The sequence below is a fragment of the Grammomys surdaster genome, unplaced genomic scaffold, assembly GCF_004785775.1.
Source record: "Grammomys surdaster isolate TR1022 unplaced genomic scaffold, NIH_TR_1.0 125793, whole genome shotgun sequence".
Classification (NCBI taxonomy): domain Eukaryota; kingdom Metazoa; phylum Chordata; class Mammalia; order Rodentia; family Muridae; genus Grammomys; species Grammomys surdaster.
The window spans coordinates 733,356-751,924 of record NW_021620624.1 but is presented as its reverse complement, the minus strand read 5'-3'; the positions used below and the strand labels follow the sequence as shown (position 1 = coordinate 751,924).

The window sequence follows — 18,569 nt, the reverse complement described above, 5'->3', positions numbered from 1 at the left end:
CTGGTCTTTGTGACCACAGCCACCCCAGGAAAGGTGGTAGCTGGTCTTTGTGACCACAGCCACCCTAGGAAAGGTGGTAGCTGGCCTTTGGTGGAGCTAGCCAGGAGGAACAGAAAAGGAAGCCAGGAGTGGCCAGAGCACAGGCCAGGTTCTAGGGTCAAAGCTCCAGGGAAAACTGGGAAGCTGGGAGGATTCAGAACTCAGGACACAGTCCTGGACAAAGGTAGGAACGTGTTTTCAAGAGCGCCGGCCATGGTCCCAGGCAAAGGCGGAAGTGAGTTTTTTAAAATTACGTGCAACACAAGTGTCTGGCCTGTAGGCATATGCTTTTAATCTCAGCACTTGGGAAACAGAAACAAAGGCAGGCAGATCCAGTTTAAGACCAGCCTAATCTATATAGTGAGTTCCAAGTCAGCCAGGGCTCCTAGAGACCCTGCCTCAAAATAAATCTAATTAATTAAAAGTAACACTACAGGTGAGTTTAACCAGTTTTACCACCTTTCAACCTCTAAGAAAGTAATTTTTCTCTAAATTTACCTTGTTATGAATTTCCTAAATCCTCACTTAACCTTCTTTACCTGCTGCCATTTATCTTTCATTAAAATCACCAATTCTTGACTGATGTGGAAGTGGTCAAATGGAAGTGGACAATATATTAAATACTTCTTCAACTTTAAAAATCACTCATCCCACGATGAGGGGATACTATTCAGTGGTAGGATGTTTGCCTAGTTCAAAAACTCAATGCACAGTAGCACAAACAAAAACAACCCAGTTTGGCCAAAACCTTACTTCAAAACCCCTTACTATGGGCAAACCCCATCGCGATGCCCGTGTCACACCCATACGAAGTGTTGTGATGGAAGAAGAGGTCAAGAGAACAGGTAATGGGGCCTAAAACATGCAGACTTCCTGCACCTCCTGAGGATCTACAATGAAATGAATCGTAGTACCAGCCAGCAGCAGGGCGAGGGTTACTGTGGGTTAAGAGTGCTTATGCATCAACCCCCAGATGGCAGTGCCCGGACACTGGCTGACTAACACTGCACTGCAGGGAACAGTGATCTGGAAGAACTGACACAGTTTTAAAATCTTTTATTTTTGTGAGGTGGCAACAAGTTACGAAAGCGCAGGAAGTTCTTTCACTCAAAGCCTCTGGGACTCAATTGTATGTCATGTAGCGGGGAGTAGCGCTGAATTTGGCGTAAGACTTGATGACCTTATTTACAGCTTCTAAGAAGTCCTTCTCTGTAGCAATTTTTCTCCGTGCTCGGATTGCAAACATACCAGCTTCTGTGCAAACACTTCTAATCTCCGCTCCTATCCAACAGAGAGAAAACAAAACTTGAATTACAGCAGCTCCGAAGACTGATGGGAAAGTAACAGGACTGCCTGTCGTGCTACTCACCAGTACTGTTTGGACACAGTCGGGCTAACAGCTCAAATCGAATGTCTCTTTCCACACTCATTGAGCGAGCATGAATCTTAAAGATGTGTGTTCGACCCTAAAAATTAAGGAATTCACATATATTAAAATAAAGCTATATAAAAAGACAAAAGTTCAAGAATTTTTGTTTTTTTCTAAAATAAAGTTATGTTTTTAACCTCTAAGTCAGGTAAGCTGAACTCGATCTTTCTGTCCAGTCTCCCTGGCCTCATCAGCGCTGGATCCAGAGTATCAGGTCGGTTAGTGGCCATGAGCACTTTGATGTTGCCTCGAGGATCAAAACCATCTAGCTGATTGATGAGTTCCAACATGGTTCTCTGCACTTCATTGTCACCCCCAGCACCATCGTCAAACCGAGCCCCTGAGAAGATGACAGAGAAGCAGCTCATGTCCACTGAGAGCATCTCTACTCAGGACCTGAACACGTCATACCTTGGCTCACAGCCTTCCTTTACAGCAAAGTACACAGCTTACTTTCAAGTTATAAAACTAATTAGAAAGCAAAATATTTCAAAGCAAAACAAAATGAAAAGCACACAAAAATATAGTTTGTTTTGTGCTGGCCACCTCCTCCTGGGCCGAGGCCTGCCCTAGAGTGTGGGTGATACAGATAGTGACCCTCCACTGGAGAACAGTGACTTCTTCCTTTCCCAGCAGGCATCAACTGCAAACAGCTTCTTGAGTAGGGATGAGACTGTGTCCAATGCCCCTTCTCAGGACTGGTTTGAACCTCAACAAAATTTTGCTTTAAAAAGAATGAACCATAAGAGAGGCAGTGGTGGTGCACGCCTTTAATTCCAGCACTTGGGAGGCAGAGGCAGGAGATTTATGAGTTTGAGGCCTGTCTGGTATACAGAGTGAGGTCCAGGTCAGCCAAGGCTACGCAGAAAAACCCTGTCTTGTAAAACCAAAAAACAGGAAGAAGAAAAAAGAATTTACCATAAGTTTACTTAACATTTTTTTAAAGTATTGTTAAAGTTACCCCTTAAGGAAATTTGTTTTGCAAATTAATCAAGAACACTTCTGCTGGGAGAGTTTTAAATGGCAGCTGTTACCTCAGAGTCTCCAGGTAATAATTATCTGGAGAAAGCTAGAAAACAGCTATCCGAAGAGCATCAGGAGAACAGAGACAGCTCAGCAGTTAAGAGAGCTTGCTGTTCTCGCAGAGGACCCCAATTCCATTCCCAAACCTTACAGAGGGCTCATGCTGTCTGCAATTTCAGTTCCGAGGCATCTGACAAACTCTCCTGGGTTGGAGAGATGGCTCCAGGGTTAAGAGCATATACTGCTCTTGCAGAAGATAGCTCTGCCCTCAGACTGTTTCCTATCATCTATGTGACAGTCACAAGTACCTGTAACTCCAGCTCCAGGGGGTATAATGCTCTCCTCAGGCCTCTGAAGACACTGCACTCACATATGCACATACTTGCCTATCCACATAATTTAAAATAAAAATAAAGACTATCAGACATTCTGAACAGCTAGAAAAAAGGCCATACCCAGGGCAGCAACAGCATTAGCAGGAGGCAAGGAGAAAAACTGTTCCTTGGCACTGGGAGTTCAGACAAGGCAACTGACAAAGACACCATTTGAAAAAGACTTATGCTATGTTGGTGGTATGGCAGCCCAAGAGCCCCTATGAACAACATTTTGGGAAATTCAGCAAACATTACAAGCACTGACTATATGCTGAATGAATGTCAAAAGAATACTGCTAAGCTTGTGAAAAGTAAGCTTTGACTCAGATCTGTGGAGCATTCAGGAAGCTGAAAACCTGGTCTACAGGGGAATGGGGGGATGCTGACATAGACTCTAAGCAGCGCCTGGGGCGTTGGGAACGAGGAGGGGGCTAACCCTGAGGAATGCAGTTGGCGTTGGGGCATCTGAGACTACATCTGTGGAAGCACTGCCCATAGACTGGAACTGCATCTATAACCTAACCTCTGGAAAGAGAAGACTAGAACAGCCACCACCGAGGAGCTCCCAAGACTAAGACAAGCACACGGCGATTCTGAATCCAGCTCTCCCAGCCTATATTCCGTCTACATCAGGTTGAGATCTTTGACATTCCTCCTCACCTGAAGAGTGCTGAAAGAGACACTAGATTTGAACTGAGCTTGACTGTGCTCTTACTCTCTACCTCCCCCATCTCCATGACATGCACGCCTCCTTAGACAAGCCCAGTGTCAATTAAGCTAGCCAGCTTGCCAGTTCTTGCTCTTATCATCTCTTGCCCCAGTTACTCTTTTCTTTGCCATATTTCATTTTCTATTCCCAAAGAACGTAACTTGGCCTGCAAGTTTGCAGGGTCTCTGTGGCCTAACTGACGGACATGTTGCACATTATCTGTTAACACAGCCTCACCTCTCTAATAGTATTGAAAGACAGAGTCTACTACTGATGATGATGAAGACTGAAGAACTAAACAGAAAGCTTTCCATGATAAAGTGACTTTAAAGAATTTATGACTAACGCAGCTCCTCAGAGCACACTGAAAGGACGTTTTTGGACTAAAAAGAACAAGCGTATCTAAGAGGCTACAGAAAAGCAAATAATCCCAGGATAGTATTGAAGCCAATGAGTGCTGAGAAACATCAAAGCAGCAGAGACAGCAGGATCGACACACACCTTTCAATACAATCTCTGTCATTCAAGGCCAGTCCTACCATTCAGGGATGATGGGATGGCTCAGGGGCAAAGGTGCCTGCCACCAAGCCTGACAACATGAATTGACCCCTGGTACCCACATGAGAGAAGAGAATTGACCCCCATAGGTTGTCCTTTAACCACACACACTAAAAAGGAACTAAATCAATAAAATATCATTCGTACCTCCAATGGCATCAATTTCATCAAAGAAAATAAGGCAGGCTTTTTTTGTCCTGGCCATTTCAAAAAGTTCACGCACCATTCGAGCTCCCTAATAAGAAAATTTGATTATTACAGCATTGATTTCAAAATCTTTTAAAGTATAATAAATAAACAAACTATATACTGGACACTTGCAAACACCTTTTCTAACAACATTCTCAACCATTATCACCTAAAGCTTTTTTTAAAAATTGAAGTTTGAGCCAGGCAGTGTGGCTTATGCCTTTAATTCCAGCATTCAAGAAGCAGAGGCAAGTAGATCTCTGAGTTCATGGCTGGCTTGGTCTACAGAGAGTTGCAGGACAGGCAGGGATACACAGAGATACCCTGTCTCAAACAAAAACAAAACAAAACCAACCCCTGATTTGCTACCTCTATTACCAAATTAATATTGCTAGCTTCAACACAATATTATATAACTTTCTTGACTATCTACTAGACAGTACTAAGGATCAGACAAGAAGGTGTCAAATTAACATTAAGTGAAGTAAGAGTAGTAAAACTTGAGGAAACAGAAGTATTTGATCTGTCACTTGGAATTACTGAACACTGAATTTGATTAAGCTTCGATCAAAATATTAAATTAAAATACATACTAAGTCATGAAGCCCTTCTGGTAATCCATAAGGATATTAAACAGTATGTTTTAGATATAAAACATACAGCACTAGACTTTAACATATATATATTTAGCTAGACAGTGTGTATAACTAGATACCCATGCTCACACATATAAACAATCCATGTTTTCTTTTTCATTAAACCACAGAATACTGTCCCTGAGATAAAATTTTGTTTTTTTTGTTTTGTTTTTTTAAACCTCACACACCAAAACTACACTAAATTCCATCCTTCTGGGAAGGAAATATGTTCCTCAAAAATTTAAAAAGTAGCCTACTTGTTATTTTTTTTACTTATTCACTTTACATCCACTCACTGACCTCTCCTGGGAATTACTGTTTAATTTTATGCATCTATCACAAATTTCTCACAGAACAATCAACACTTTAGTTTTGACAAATTCATTTTACCTCACCAACATATTTCTGTACGAGCTCAGACCCAATAACTCGAATGAAGCAAGCGTCAGTCCGATTTGCAACTGCCCTAGCACAGAGTGTCTTGCCCGTGCCTGGTGGCCCAAACAGCAGCACGCCCTTTGGAGGCTCGATTCCAAGGTTAACAAACCTCTCTGGCTGTGACAGAGATGCAAATTTCATCACTTACCATTTTTGTAAAGATATAAAATAATATAAAAATAAGACATACAGAAACAATTTAGACTGGTAATTTGTATGCTTGATCTAAAATGGTTCCATTTATTCTAAGGCATAATATCTAAATCAAAACCATATCAATGTATCTAAATGACTTTTAAAGATGCTTTAATTATCCAGCCATAACAACATATTTTTATTTTAAATAATTACAGTGCCTAAGAAATCAATTTTCTGGTATGGTCTGTTCCCATTCTCTATGGCTTAACTTTTTCTCTTCATGTCACTGCAACAACTATTTTCTTCCATGACAACAGTAACATACGTACACAGTATATGGCCACTCCTAGTTTCCTTTATCAGTCTAAGTAGCAGATCTGTCTGATAATACTCCAGGTCACCCAATTCTTTGTTTGCTCTCTTCTGAAATTTAACCATCTTTTCCCATCTCCACCATATCACAAGTTTTCATTAAGAAAAATAAAACATTCAAAAGCTGTGGAAAACACAAGCAGCGCTGGTGCTCCCTGCACAAAGGCTGATACACCTTTACACAGAGGAGCTGCAATGAGACCCTCAGCTACTTACATGGAGTAGAGGGGTTTCAACTACTTCTCGCAATTTCTCAATCTGTTCCTTACAGCCACCAACATCACTGTAAGTGACATCAGGTTTTTCCTCCACCTAAGAAAGAAAGATTATACAACATACTCATAGGCTTTTGAGTAGCAGATCAGATCCTCCACAGGAGACTTAATACCATAAAAACCAGTCTGTAACAAGAATGTTCATAAAAAGGGAGTGAGAATTATTTATTATGTTAGGAGATTAATTCCAGTGTCCTAAGAACTATTTGTTGTGCTACATGACATTTATAAGTGACAAACACTGATAAAGACTCCCCAAATATCTTTTAATTTTTTGGTAACTTTTTGGGGCATAACTTCCATTAACTGCTTAAAACCTTCAAACTTTTTTTGGAACAGATACAATTGTTCTTTTGTTTGGGGGGGTTCATTTGTTTTTATGAAATAGGCTTTCGCTTTGTAGTCCAGGCTACCATTAATTTGTGGCAATCCTTCTGCCTAAGCCTCCCAGATGCTGGCATTACAGATATGAACCACTATGCTTGCCTTGCAATTACATTAAAGTCATGCCAATCCCTTTCCCCAAGTTTCTTACCTGCATCATGGTAACTGTTGGGTCAATCTTTGGAGGTAGTGGAATGTGAATTTGGTATTTATTTCTGTCCACACTATAGAAGTAAAAAGTTAAAAACAAAATAGATGTTCTTTAGCTGGTATTTATGTTTAAAACCAAATTATGTATGAGCAAAGAGATACAATTCCAGAAGTTAGGAAGAGAAAAAGTTACGCAGAGTGACTTATTCGGTGTTCTACAGACACTCAGTCAGTCCTCGTTACCTATTCTTAAGCAGTACCACCTCCACCTGAGCTGAGCTTCTGTAACTTGGACACATCAAGCCATGTACAAGACGGAATGGTGGAAGTAGGAAAGCTATGCTGGTGTGAGGCCAGGGAGCTCACAGAGAAGGAAAGACTGTGGGTTGCACTGGCCCTTCGTACTCCATGGCATTCTGTTTTCCCATTCAAAATGAAGGCACAGAGCCAACTTACCCCACTCTCATCCCTTCTTCAATGTCAGTAGGTGCCACCTGGTCACTGAGGTCCACCACGAACTTGGCAAACTGCTTCACATTGATGATGTATTTTGGGTCCTCCGAATCAGCATTGATTATTTTCGTACATCTACCACAGCAAAAGGTCTCATGAGAGTAGGGAATCCGAACTCCTAGCAGTGAGTTCGTGTGAGTGGACTTCTCCCAGGGCAGCAGTGCAATACGGAACAAGTGCAGACCCAACCACAGGGACCAGGCCACTGCTCAAGATCCTTCTGTCCAGCCCCCAGGGGCCACGCAGTCTAATTAGGCCATAAACATTTCAGATGATACCCTTCCCCCGGAAAACTAAACCCACAAGTGGCATTATTGGTTCTCAAGCTGGACTTCCTCTTCATGTCCATTCCTTATCAGAAACCTTTTTGTCTAGGTGGCTTTCCATTTCATTTTCCCTGTAAGAATGCAGCCATGTGTCTTATACCAAATTCAGTAATTGTATGTTTTTATTTTTCCCCCAGGCTTACATTTTAAATCCATTTTTGTTATTTTTAATCTGAAAATACTCACTCTCTGAGAGACCTAGTAAAGGTCAATATATGTGTGCTCAAGTATCTACTAAAGAAAATAGAAAACTGAATATAAAATTCATTTTGGGCAGCTATTACATAAACCATAGCAACAAATACAGAGAAATATATAACAGCCTCTAGAGTGGGCATGCTGACAGCACTGGTGGAAAAATATCTTGTTTATAGCACACATGATAAGGAAGAATTTAGTGTATATTACTTTAGCTGACTGGCCTGCTGCTCGAAAGGCACAGAGGTAGGTTTTTGGTACTTTTAATCATGGGGAAGGCAGTGGGGGCAGGGGTGTTCATTTGTCTTTTGGTTTAAGACATGGTCTTAATTGTAGCTGTGGTCAGCAGCAAACACATGGTGAGCCTCCCGAGGGCTACAATTACAGGTGTGGACAGACCACCATGTACTACCACATCAGCCTGGCTAAGCTACAGTTTAAAAAGTAGGCAGGGTAGGTTTTCCCATGCCTATAATCCCAGCACTGAGGAGGCAGAGGCAGGAAAATCACTATAAGTTTGAGACTAGCCTAGGCTACAGAGTGAGATCCCATCTTTAAAAAAAAGAAAGAAGTATACATACAGAAACACTAACTTAGAAAATGGCAGAATAAGGGCCTTCAACAGTATATTCTTACTTACAAGATCTCCCCCCCTTTAAAAAAACAAAAACAAAAACAAAACCTGGTGGCTCGTGCTGTTCAGCAGGAAAAGGTGCTCGTTGCCAGACCCAATGATCTGACTTTGATTTCTAAGACCCATCTGGTGAAAAGAAAGAATCAATTCCTACAAATTTTTCTCTGATCTCTACCCACATGACATCCCATTAGAGTTAATATCTAACTTTTAAAAACATTAATAATAAAATGGTAAATTATAAACTGAATCTCAGTAAAAACAAATGAATCTTAGTGCAGCTAACTCGGCTCAGTCTCTTCCTCCTCTCCACACATGTGTGGAAACCTGAACCCACCAGCCTCACAACAGTGGATCCAGGAAAAGCAGAAGCGACAGCTAGAGGGGCAGGATGTGTTCAGCATTCCTCAGAGTCCAAACTCAAGGGCCTGTCAAGTGTCTGCCTGGCCTGCTGTTATCTCAGAGCCTGTCTCTAATCAGAGCTGCCTCCAAGCTTAGTTGGAAAACATCAGCAGGGAATCTAAGAAAAGCAGTCAGCCACAATTATCATCAGTTGAGCAAACAAGAGGCTGACAAAAACAAACAAACAAAAGCCCTTAAAGAGTAACAGCAAGCACCACCAACAGCCAACACTGTGGAAAGGGGTCCTCACTTCCAGAGCTGATGAACTACTACGACAGTTAATTGTTTTTACACCCAGGGCCAAAAAAGCCATTACTGAACCACACCCCAGTCAGATTAACACTTAGAACACATCAAAAGAAGCAAGAAATCATGGCCCTAGGATGGAAAAAATAAATCATCCATAGAAACTGTCCCTCGGGTAGCTAAGGTGCTGGTCTCATTAAACAGCAACTTAAAGAATCACGATTATCATCAAAGACCTAAGGAAGCCATGTCTAAAGATCAGTGACAAGTGTGAGAGCAACCTCACACTCAGTGTCAATAAGAAAGCACACCAGAACAGAATACATCCTCGTAAAGCGATGGGGCTGGGCCTGGACAGAGGCCTGGCACAGCAGGCTTGTACTCCCAGCATTCGGGACACAGCTAAAGGACCAGCCGACTTCATGTCAGCCTAGTCGACATACACAGCTCTAGGCCGCCAGACCTATAATTTGCAAGGCAGACTCAAAAACAAAACACATCAGTCATTTGTGGTGGCCCATGCCTTTAATCCCAGCACTCAGGAGGCAGAGGCAGGTGGATCTCTGAGTTCAAGGTCAGCCTGGTCTACAGAGTGAGTTCCAAGATAGCCAGGGCTACAGGGAAACCCTGTATCCAAAACAAAACAAAACAAAACAAAACAAAAAACAAAAAAAAAAAACATCAAACAAAGAAACAAATAAAAATACCTCAAGGGGCTGGTAAGATGGCTGAGCACCAGTTACAGGGGCATGCCACCAAACTTGGTGCTCTGAATTTACTGCCTAGAATCTACATGGTAAAGGAGAGGACTCCCAAAAGTTACTTCCTGACCCCAACACCCACACTATGCACATGGGAATGCTCACACAATAAAGGTAATTAAAAAAAAATGGAAGGACTCAAGATTACTTGTCTGCATGCAGTCACACATACAGAGATGCATGTAAGGACGAGAAGGGCCCTGCACTGTGAGAACTGAGGTTTCCACACTGTCCTCTGTACTTTCTGAGCATCTCAGCTTGTATATGATCCTAACCACACATTTTAGTAACTACTTAAGATACAGAATTCTAGTTTAAGATGCTTTATTTACGAAATGTGAAACAAAAAAGTTCTTTTAAATACTGTATGGTCCCAAACTCTAAAATGTACTTAGAAATAAAAATAAATCCCCAAAGAACACGGTGCATACCTTGCAACCTGTAACGGCTGTTCACTCTGAAGTGTTTGCTTGTCTGCAGCCAAATCCCAGAGGGCTGGAGGTGCCAGTCCAGTGTCAGACTCTTTAATACCTACAAAGAGAATGATGACACAATTTAGCAAACGTAGCACACCACCCTAAGACTTTCTCAACCCCAGCACTGCTGGCATTTTGGATTGAGTAACTCCTTTCCCAGGGACTGTCCTGTACATTCTGCAGGATGCCTGGCACCGTCCCTGCCTTCTAGCCACTACACACAGACCATGAGTGCTACCTCTCTGCACATCACAGGAGTCAAGCTGCCTCCTGCCACTGCCTAATGTCTTCAAACAGAATCATTACCCTATAGCCCTACCCAAAAGCAATCAGAACAAAAAAGGTAATGCCTACATGACTTCTGCTTTGCTTTGTTTTCTTGTACTATAAGACTTCACTATTTAAATTCCCAAGAAAGTGTAAAGAATCAGACAATATACATACCGGATTTAAAAAAAAAAAAATCACATTTTTAAATCAATATACATTTTTGATGTATTAGAGTTTACTGAGCCAGGCTTTGACCAGCAGAAATATTACTTGTGTAAAGGATGATGTTACTTAGTTCCATAAGGATTAAACACAGTTGTCAAAGAGCATGTAGTAAAAGACTGTGAGTGTGGTCAAATTTCTTAGAACTTTTAAAATATCTGTACGTCATAATTTAACTTCAAATTTATATTTAAAATTTTACTTTAGCACAAACAACAATTCATGTAAAGAAAAGAAGTTGGGATAAATACGTACCAGTGAGCTCATTAATTTTTTTGAGAAGTTGTTGAATGTCATCTTCAACCTGCTTGATCTGCCTTGAATAAGTACTCTGGCCCTGTGATAAAGATCAGTTTAATTAGAACATCTGCATATCAGCAGCTTGCTACTGTCACATACAACTTTTATTTTATTTAATTAATTAATTAATTTATTTATTTTTGGTTTTTCGAGACAGAGTTTCTCTTGTAGCCCTGGCTGTCCTGGAACTCACTCTGTAGACCAGGCTGGCCTCAAACTCAGAAATCTGCCTGCCTCTGCCTCCCAAGTGCTGGGATTAAAGGCGTGCGCCACCACCGCCCGGCTCACATACAACTTTTAACAGTAGCAATCTGACAAGCCTTACTGTATCAGAACCTGGGGAGTAAGATCAGAGGAGGGAGAACATTTCAGACATGTTCCTAAAGCAGCGACTTCTGCATATTCTGACGGGCTCGCTCTGTAGTTAGTTGATCTGCACCTTACTAAGTAGTCCTGGCTGGCCTCACCCTCATAGCCATCCCAAGTGCTGGGTGGGAGACAAGAGCTACCATGCCTAGTTGGAAAGTAGCCTATGTCTATGCACATACATTTTCCATTTCAAATTAATTTTGTCACAGTCATTTTAATTACAGTGAACATTTACACACGTCACTTAATTATCGTTCAATATTCTAGCCCTCATTATTAGAGGCTGTATAAAAATCAGGAGTAAGGTTAGACATGCTGCATACCCACTCTGTTGTAAACTAGACGGAAACTCTGGGCAGATAACCCCTCTTAATTAGTGTGAGCTCTTTGACAGTCCCTTCTAATCAGTTTAGAAAGACAAAACAAAAACAAGTTTTGTTTAAACACAAAACATCTCCATGTTGTAGCCATCTGAAAGACTTACATAAGTTTTCAACAAGGCAATATCCCCTTCATCCAGAGCTAAAACAAAACAGAAACAAAAATTAACATGAAGCTCAACAAGAGAGGTACACTGGTCACCTTTTCTGCTCAAATCAAAATGTTGTAATGGAGTTCCAAAATCTGAGTAAGGGAAAGGGAGAATGAATCACATACAAGATTACTACTTTATATAATATACTGCACAAATAAAACATACCCACTATGGATCTTGGTTAAAAAAAAAATTCACGCTATATTCATACAATGAAATATAAAGCAGCAGCTGGGTGGTGATGGCAAATGCCTTTAATCCCAGCACTTGGGAGGCAGAGCCAGGAGAATCTGAGTTCAAGGCCAGCCTGGTCTACAGAACAAGTTCCAACACAGCCAGGGCTACACAGGGAAATCCAAGTAAAAAACACAAAAGAAAACACAAGACAGAAATACAAAGCAGCCATTAAAATGAAAACAGTTTGTAGGGGGTGGTTCTGATGCTTTGATCAGGAATCTGCATGTGAACACTGAAGGTCCTATTCCCCAATTGGTTCTTGATTAATCAATAAAGATGCTAGGGCAAATGGCTGGACAGAGGAGGTGAGACTTCCCACTTCCAGGTTCCCACAGACAGGCTAAGAGATGCAGTAGGAGGAAAGAGGATTCACCACTCCTTTGGAGGGAGAGAGAGCTACCAGCCATGTGAGATCTAGGGTGAAGTGGCCATTGGCCACTTCCCTGACTGGGCCTGGGTAGCAGATGGGAGATTAGAAACACAACTAAGCTGAGGGCAGATTTAGGTGTTGAGCTAGGACTAAAGGTAACTGAGCAATTAAGCTGAGGGAAGATTCAGAGGTGTTGAGCTGGTAGTGAAGGTAAGGGCATGCTAGCCGGAAGGCTTAGAAGAGCCTGCCATTGAGCTAAAAGCATATCAAAAATAAGCTAGTGTTCGTGTGTATTTCATATGCAGATACAAAGGAACAAGGGAACCTGAGAAGGGACTGATACTGCTGCGGGTGTGCGTACACACATGCACACTCACACACCGCACACATGCACACTCGCACGCTCTGGTAGCATAGTTCACCGAGCTTAAAGCGGGGTAGTAGAAACTACATGTTACAACCGTTCTTATAGAAAGATACTCAAGTATTAAGTCAAATAAGGTTAAAAATGTTGACCATGCATATAATTTGTCTTTACAAAGAAACTGTTTTAAAAATATGAGGGAGTCCTTGATGGTAATTACCTAAGTGTTATCAGCAGTTATCTGGTATTATAAAATTTTAAGTCTATCTCTAAATGATACATATTTTATACCTCTTTAATGGTACACTATGCATTGTGAATTTACCTCATCAATGAACTCTAACTATGACCCCAAGCCAATAGTCATGTGTTTCCGTGGGCATTAAGGAGCATGACCAGAAAGTGATCCCGTCTCAAGGCTCTCACACAGAGGAGATATGACAGGTAGGAGTTAATGTAGTGTAGAGTTTAAAGCTCAGCCAAGTCTGATAGAAACTAATCCCAATTCTGGACTCTGTTAGTGGGACAGCCTCAGGCAAGTAACATCACTTCTGTAAAATAAAGAATAAACACCTACTAGGACTAGTTGTTTCTAGAATTGTAGCATTAGAGTCTATATACTGTGTGTGTGAATGAGAATTTTTCTACAAGCAGTGGTTCAGTATTTGTTAATCTATCATTTACAAGACTTTATAGAATACATTTACTACCAACATCAAAATTCAGCTGTAGGGGATGACAAGATGTTAAAAGCACTGGCTGCTCTTCTGGAGTACTGAGGCTGGATTCCGAGTGCCAACCTTGGGCTCTCATAACCACCTGCAACTCTAGTTCTAGGACATGCAACACTGCCCTCGGGCCTCTGTAGGTACCAGGCACACATGGATTATACATACATACATGCAAGCAAAACATCGATAAACAAATATTTTAAAAATCAACTGTACATATTTTAAAGAAATGTTTTTCAATCCAAGAAGAAGATGGGCTCTTTTTGAAGTGTGAATAGAAGAAAAGCACACTTATTTAACAGCAACCAGAGCAGTCTGGGTGAAGCAGCACTTGTTAGGGAGTAAAGGTAGTGGAGAGTTAGGGTATTGGTAATGCAGTCTTTGAGGGCCAGGACCACAGTACATTTAATGTTCAAAAACTGTATCTCATGGTGGCACACGCCTTTAACTCCAGCACTTGGAAGGCAGAGGTGAGCAGTATCTTTGTGAGCTTGAGTTCAGCCTGGTCTACAGAGCAGGACAGCCAAGGCTACATGGAAAGACTCGGTCTCAAAAAACCCACAAAACTATCTTAGGAAGAACTGTCTAAGCAACAAAATGGAGTACATGAGGCTAATCCAAGGTCACAAGATTCTCACAATAGTGTAAATTATAAGACAAAGTTGGGCTTAGCATGTAAGAAGCTGGAAGTGCCAGGCGGTAGTGGTTCACGACTTTATTCTCAGCACTCAGGAGGCAGAGGCAGGTGGATCTCTGTGAGTTTGAGGCTAGCCTGGTCTATAGACCAGGACTGCTAAGACTACACAGAAAAACCCTGTCTGGAAAAAGAAAAGAAAAGAAAAGAAAAGAAGCTGGAAGTTTAATCCTTAGCACTGCAAAAAACAAAGGAAGAAAGAAAAAAAAAGGAAGGAAAAAGAAAAAGCCAGAACTAGACACGCCTGGAGAGTAAGTATCTGCAGTACACATGTTAGCAGAGTAAATTGGGAGCAAAGAAGAAAAAAAATCAAACAATTCTCAGGCTTTGTGCCTGGGAACCTCAGTGTGCAAAGATAATAACTAGAGAAACTGGTTGGCAGAGAGAGACACCTTGATCCATTTCAATTTTCCTAAGCTTCGGTTATCTTTACCTACAAAGAAGAGTCAGCTGACCTGCTACCCTTTGGAAGCCAGCTGTCTGAAAACTTGGATTTGGGGAGTTTTGATCATTCCAAAACTAAGAGTCACTCACTGTGCCAAAACTATATACACAAATAACAGCTTATGCATAACACCAACTTTCTTTTGGAGAGTCTGGAATTTCGGTATGGGCTAGGCAAAGCCTGCCTAAATATCCAACCCCCAATGAAAAACAAACCAAGCTCTGGCACAGAGTCTCCGACACTCTTCCCAAACTCATAATTAAATCACAACACCATCTTGTTGTTGAAACAATCAGGAGCATCTGTGCAATTCTTATATCTGGTTTCCTCTGGAAGTCACTGCTGTCCCTTTTGTCTTTGCATCTAATCACAATAAAGTCATAGTCACAACTATAACTGTCTAAGACCCATGATTTGTCCTATAAATTTCAGAATCTAATGATAATCTCAAGAGACCATAACACATTCCAATGTGACAATGCAGGCAGAGAAATCGGATAGTAGAGTTTCAGTGCCAAAATAAAGTCAAAGAGATTAAATGGGTTCCAAGTGACCTTGTCCTCCTGGTCTTGGCTGCCACTGGAGAGTAGTAGCCATGGGCCTCAACAAAGATCACAAAATGTCAATGCCTCACTAACCATACCAAATTCTTTGAAGACATGCTCCAGGAAGTGAGTGGCTTTATGAAATGTTCCCCAAGGTCTCCAAGAACAAATGGAGCTGAAATTCAAGAAGGTGGGGTACACCAAGAGGAAGCAGTGAGGAGCTGAGCAGCCTACTAGGGGCCTCAAGGAAAGCAGCTGCCAAGAAGAAGTGATCCTACCCTGCTTGTCACCTTCCACAGTAACCCTTTATAAACTGGGGGGGTGGGGGTGGGGTTTAACTGAAAATCATATAAGAGACAGTTCTAGATGTGAATGGAGGAAATCACCAGAAAGGAAATTCTAGAGAAACTATTATAGGACACAATGAAGGAAAGGGAAGCAGCAAAGAAGACAAGCAGTAAAGTTCGGTCAGAGACACTTAGTAAGGTTACCTAGTTAAGCAGCAGACAGTCAGGACAACAGAAGTTGTCATCTGTTCACAAGTCACTGTGTGAGTTACAGTGATTAGAGACAAATGGATGTATACTTCATCCCACATACAAGATTGCTTCCAAACTACACTGAAGAAAAAAAAGGTAAGTGACTTCTTTCTTATTCCATGGCCAATTAGTAAGAACCACCACCAAGATTTACATCTAGGTCCTACTAATATTGAGTTCATCCTTCCAGCTGTTTAGGCAAGGAGAAAAAAGGAAAGGGAGAGAGAAAAGAAGGAAGAAACGAAGGGAGAGGAAGAGGGAGAGAGAAGAGAAAGACAGGGGGAAGAAGGGGAGAGAAAGAAAAGAAGGCAGGGAGGGAGAAGGGACAATGAAGAAGATGGGTTGTAGGTTGAAAAGAGAGAATAGATTTTCTCAAATGTATGCTTTTAAGACAAAGTAGATATTGGTATATTTAGAGAAACAAAAGGAGAAACTTCTATAGAGAAACAAACTGGAGCAGTGACTACGTCCCAGGGAAGAGAAGGAGAGGTAAGACCAGGAACAGAGATGATGTTAGATCTGACAGAAACTGGCACTGAGTCCTCTGGGGCACAACTGAGGGAAAGGTTAACACAGAAGAGTACTCTTGGTGGAAAGGAGAAAAGTCATCCATCTGCCAGGAGCATGGGATAAACTGAGGGCTTGAAGAAGAGGTAAAGGCTTGCCTGAGACTACTCTGGCCAAATGGAGCCAACAACCACAATAACCAGCAGGAGGAGCCAGGTGAACTCAAAGCTTGAGCTGAAGTAAAATGATCCACACAAGTTTGAACTGGTTTGAACAATGTGGATAGCATATAAGCAGAAGGAGACAAGAAAAAAAATGAAGTTCCCAGAGTTAAAAAGGGAGAACATAAAGCATAATGGGAAATCTGCCACTTTAGAAGTGAAAATGGAGTCTCAGAGTCACCAGACTGGGAGGTCAGTCACCAGAAGGCAGGTGATCCCAGGGTATCAGACTCTCAAAGCCACTCAAAAGGAGGCCACAGAACCAAGACAAGGGCCAAAAATCACAGGGCTGGAACGTGCAGCAACTTCAGGGATAGGCTTAAATACGTCATGTATCTGCCAGGTTACCGTAGGAAAACCATTTAATTTCTCCAGCTTTAAATTCATCATCTAACACAGAGAGAACTCTACCTTCACAGGGTTCTGTAAAGACCATATAAGATGCACATAAAATTCAACAGATTTTAGTCATACTTCAACTCCAAAACGATCTGAATACTTTTATAAAATATCACATCCAGAGAGACACATAGGTTAGCATAAACAGGTGACACACACATTTTCTGACTAAGCTTTTCAATAGGCCCTGAGCACTTGAAACTCTCAATGGTGTAAAACACTTTTAAGCCATGTGGCAGAGTCGGTGAAGATAAAAAATGTTTTTTTCTGGGGGAAGAGGCATAAATGGTGAAGGACGGGTGCCAGAAGAGGTTGAAACTGTTAAGAAAGGAAAGAGCGAGACACTGCAACACTGAAAAATAATTTTTAAGGTAAAAACGGTTTAAAACAAAGCATGAAGATGTAACTAAAAAAGGTGTCGGGCAGAGATTACATCCAAATGTTGACCACATCTTACACACTGAGTAAAAAAAGTGTCAACAAGTCTAGTCTCTATAGGGAATAATTTGGCAAAATGGCATCCCTGCTTCTAGAATTTAGCCTGTAACTTCCATGTGGTAGGTGATATAACACGGTCATTTGTGGCCTGGAACATTCGAAATCTCCACCAATAATTAAATGTTATTGTACAGCCACAACATAGGACAATAAGTACATAGAGACCAGCACTTGCTATCATGAAATCTCTAAATTCAAGATGCTGTTATACGAGAGTCACAGGCGAGTCTTGTGTCTAATAAATACACACACACACACACACACACACACACACTAAAATATCTAGAAAAAACCCGTAAAATGGCAATTCATTTCTTGGCTAGAATCAAAGGACAAGGATGAGAGTTTATCTCTCTTGAATTGAGTTTTGAACCATCGTGTTTCAGGATTGTCCCTTCACAGTGATAGCACCAAGCTGCTACAACTGGGAAGGAGGGGATAAGGTCTGGCTGGCCTCTTTTTGAAGACCTGCAAGGCCACACTAGACACAGAACTTCAGCGCCTGGCAAAATATTCGATTAAAAAAAAAAGTCAACCAGCAGGAGAAGAATCCAGAGCTTGAAGTGAGTAAGGAACAGATAAGAGACAGACAGAGCTGCGGCCCAGACCCGTCACAGCTCGAGTCCACGGCCGACAGGGCACCGAGGCGGCGGGAATCCTGCACCTATGCGGTGCCAGCGTCCGTCCCTCACGGGCGGGAGGGCGAGCTCGTGTCCTCTCACCTCGGATGGGCTTGTCGTCCTTCTCATCCTCTTTGGTTTTCCGCTGGTCCGCACCTAGGTAATCCGGCATTTTAGAAGCCGCAAACGCCTCGGCGTCTCAGTGATTACACAGCACGTCTCCCGCTTCCGCTGGTGTCTTCCCTTTCTCTTCCCCACCGGAAGTAGCTCAGCGCTCGTGCGCCGGCTCACCCTGCACGTAGGGATTGCGCGCACTGGCGGGCTGGAGGGATTGCCTGTTAGGAGAAGACATTTGTTCAGCCCTCACAAGTCGGGTCTTTTTAGGTACCCCAGCAGGAACTTCTAAGATTAACCCTGGCTCAGCTGATGAG

At 41.9% G+C, this 18,569-nt stretch overlaps 1 protein-coding gene across 1 annotated transcript; it reads right to left on the bottom strand.

Annotated features, from left to right (window-relative positions):
• Positions 1 to 1,078: 1,078 nt before the first annotated feature.
• Psmc2 (proteasome 26S subunit, ATPase 2) lies at positions 1,079 to 18,398 on the bottom strand. The gene is made up of 12 exons (XM_028789170.1): positions 18,241 to 18,398; positions 11,918 to 11,955; positions 11,020 to 11,101; positions 10,228 to 10,327; positions 7,173 to 7,304; positions 6,718 to 6,790; positions 6,124 to 6,219; positions 5,350 to 5,514; positions 4,280 to 4,367; positions 1,606 to 1,808; positions 1,409 to 1,505; positions 1,079 to 1,320 (listed from the first exon to the last, which is right to left on the bottom strand). Exons 1-12 carry the CDS (start codon positions 18,308 to 18,310, stop codon positions 1,163 to 1,165), a joined length of 1,302 nt encoding a protein of 433 aa, XP_028645003.1. The 5' UTR covers positions 18,311 to 18,398; the 3' UTR covers positions 1,079 to 1,162.
• Positions 18,399 to 18,569: the final 171 nt, after the last annotated feature.

What these genes read in the sequence shown, in the direction of transcription:
- Psmc2 (XM_028789170.1), bottom strand. Translation starts at nt 18,310, where the DNA reads ATGCCGGATTACCTAGGTGCGGACCAGCGGAAAACCAAAGAGGATGAG. An exon ending in CAACAGTTACCATGATGCAG is followed by an intron (nt 6,220 to 6,717) that starts GTAAGAAACTTG and finishes TTTCTTTCTTAG; the next exon opens with GTGGAGGAAAAACCTGATGT. An exon ending in TCAGCTTACCTGACTTAGAG is followed by an intron (nt 1,506 to 1,605) that starts GTTAAAAACATA and finishes CTTAATTTTTAG; the next exon opens with GGTCGAACACACATCTTTAA.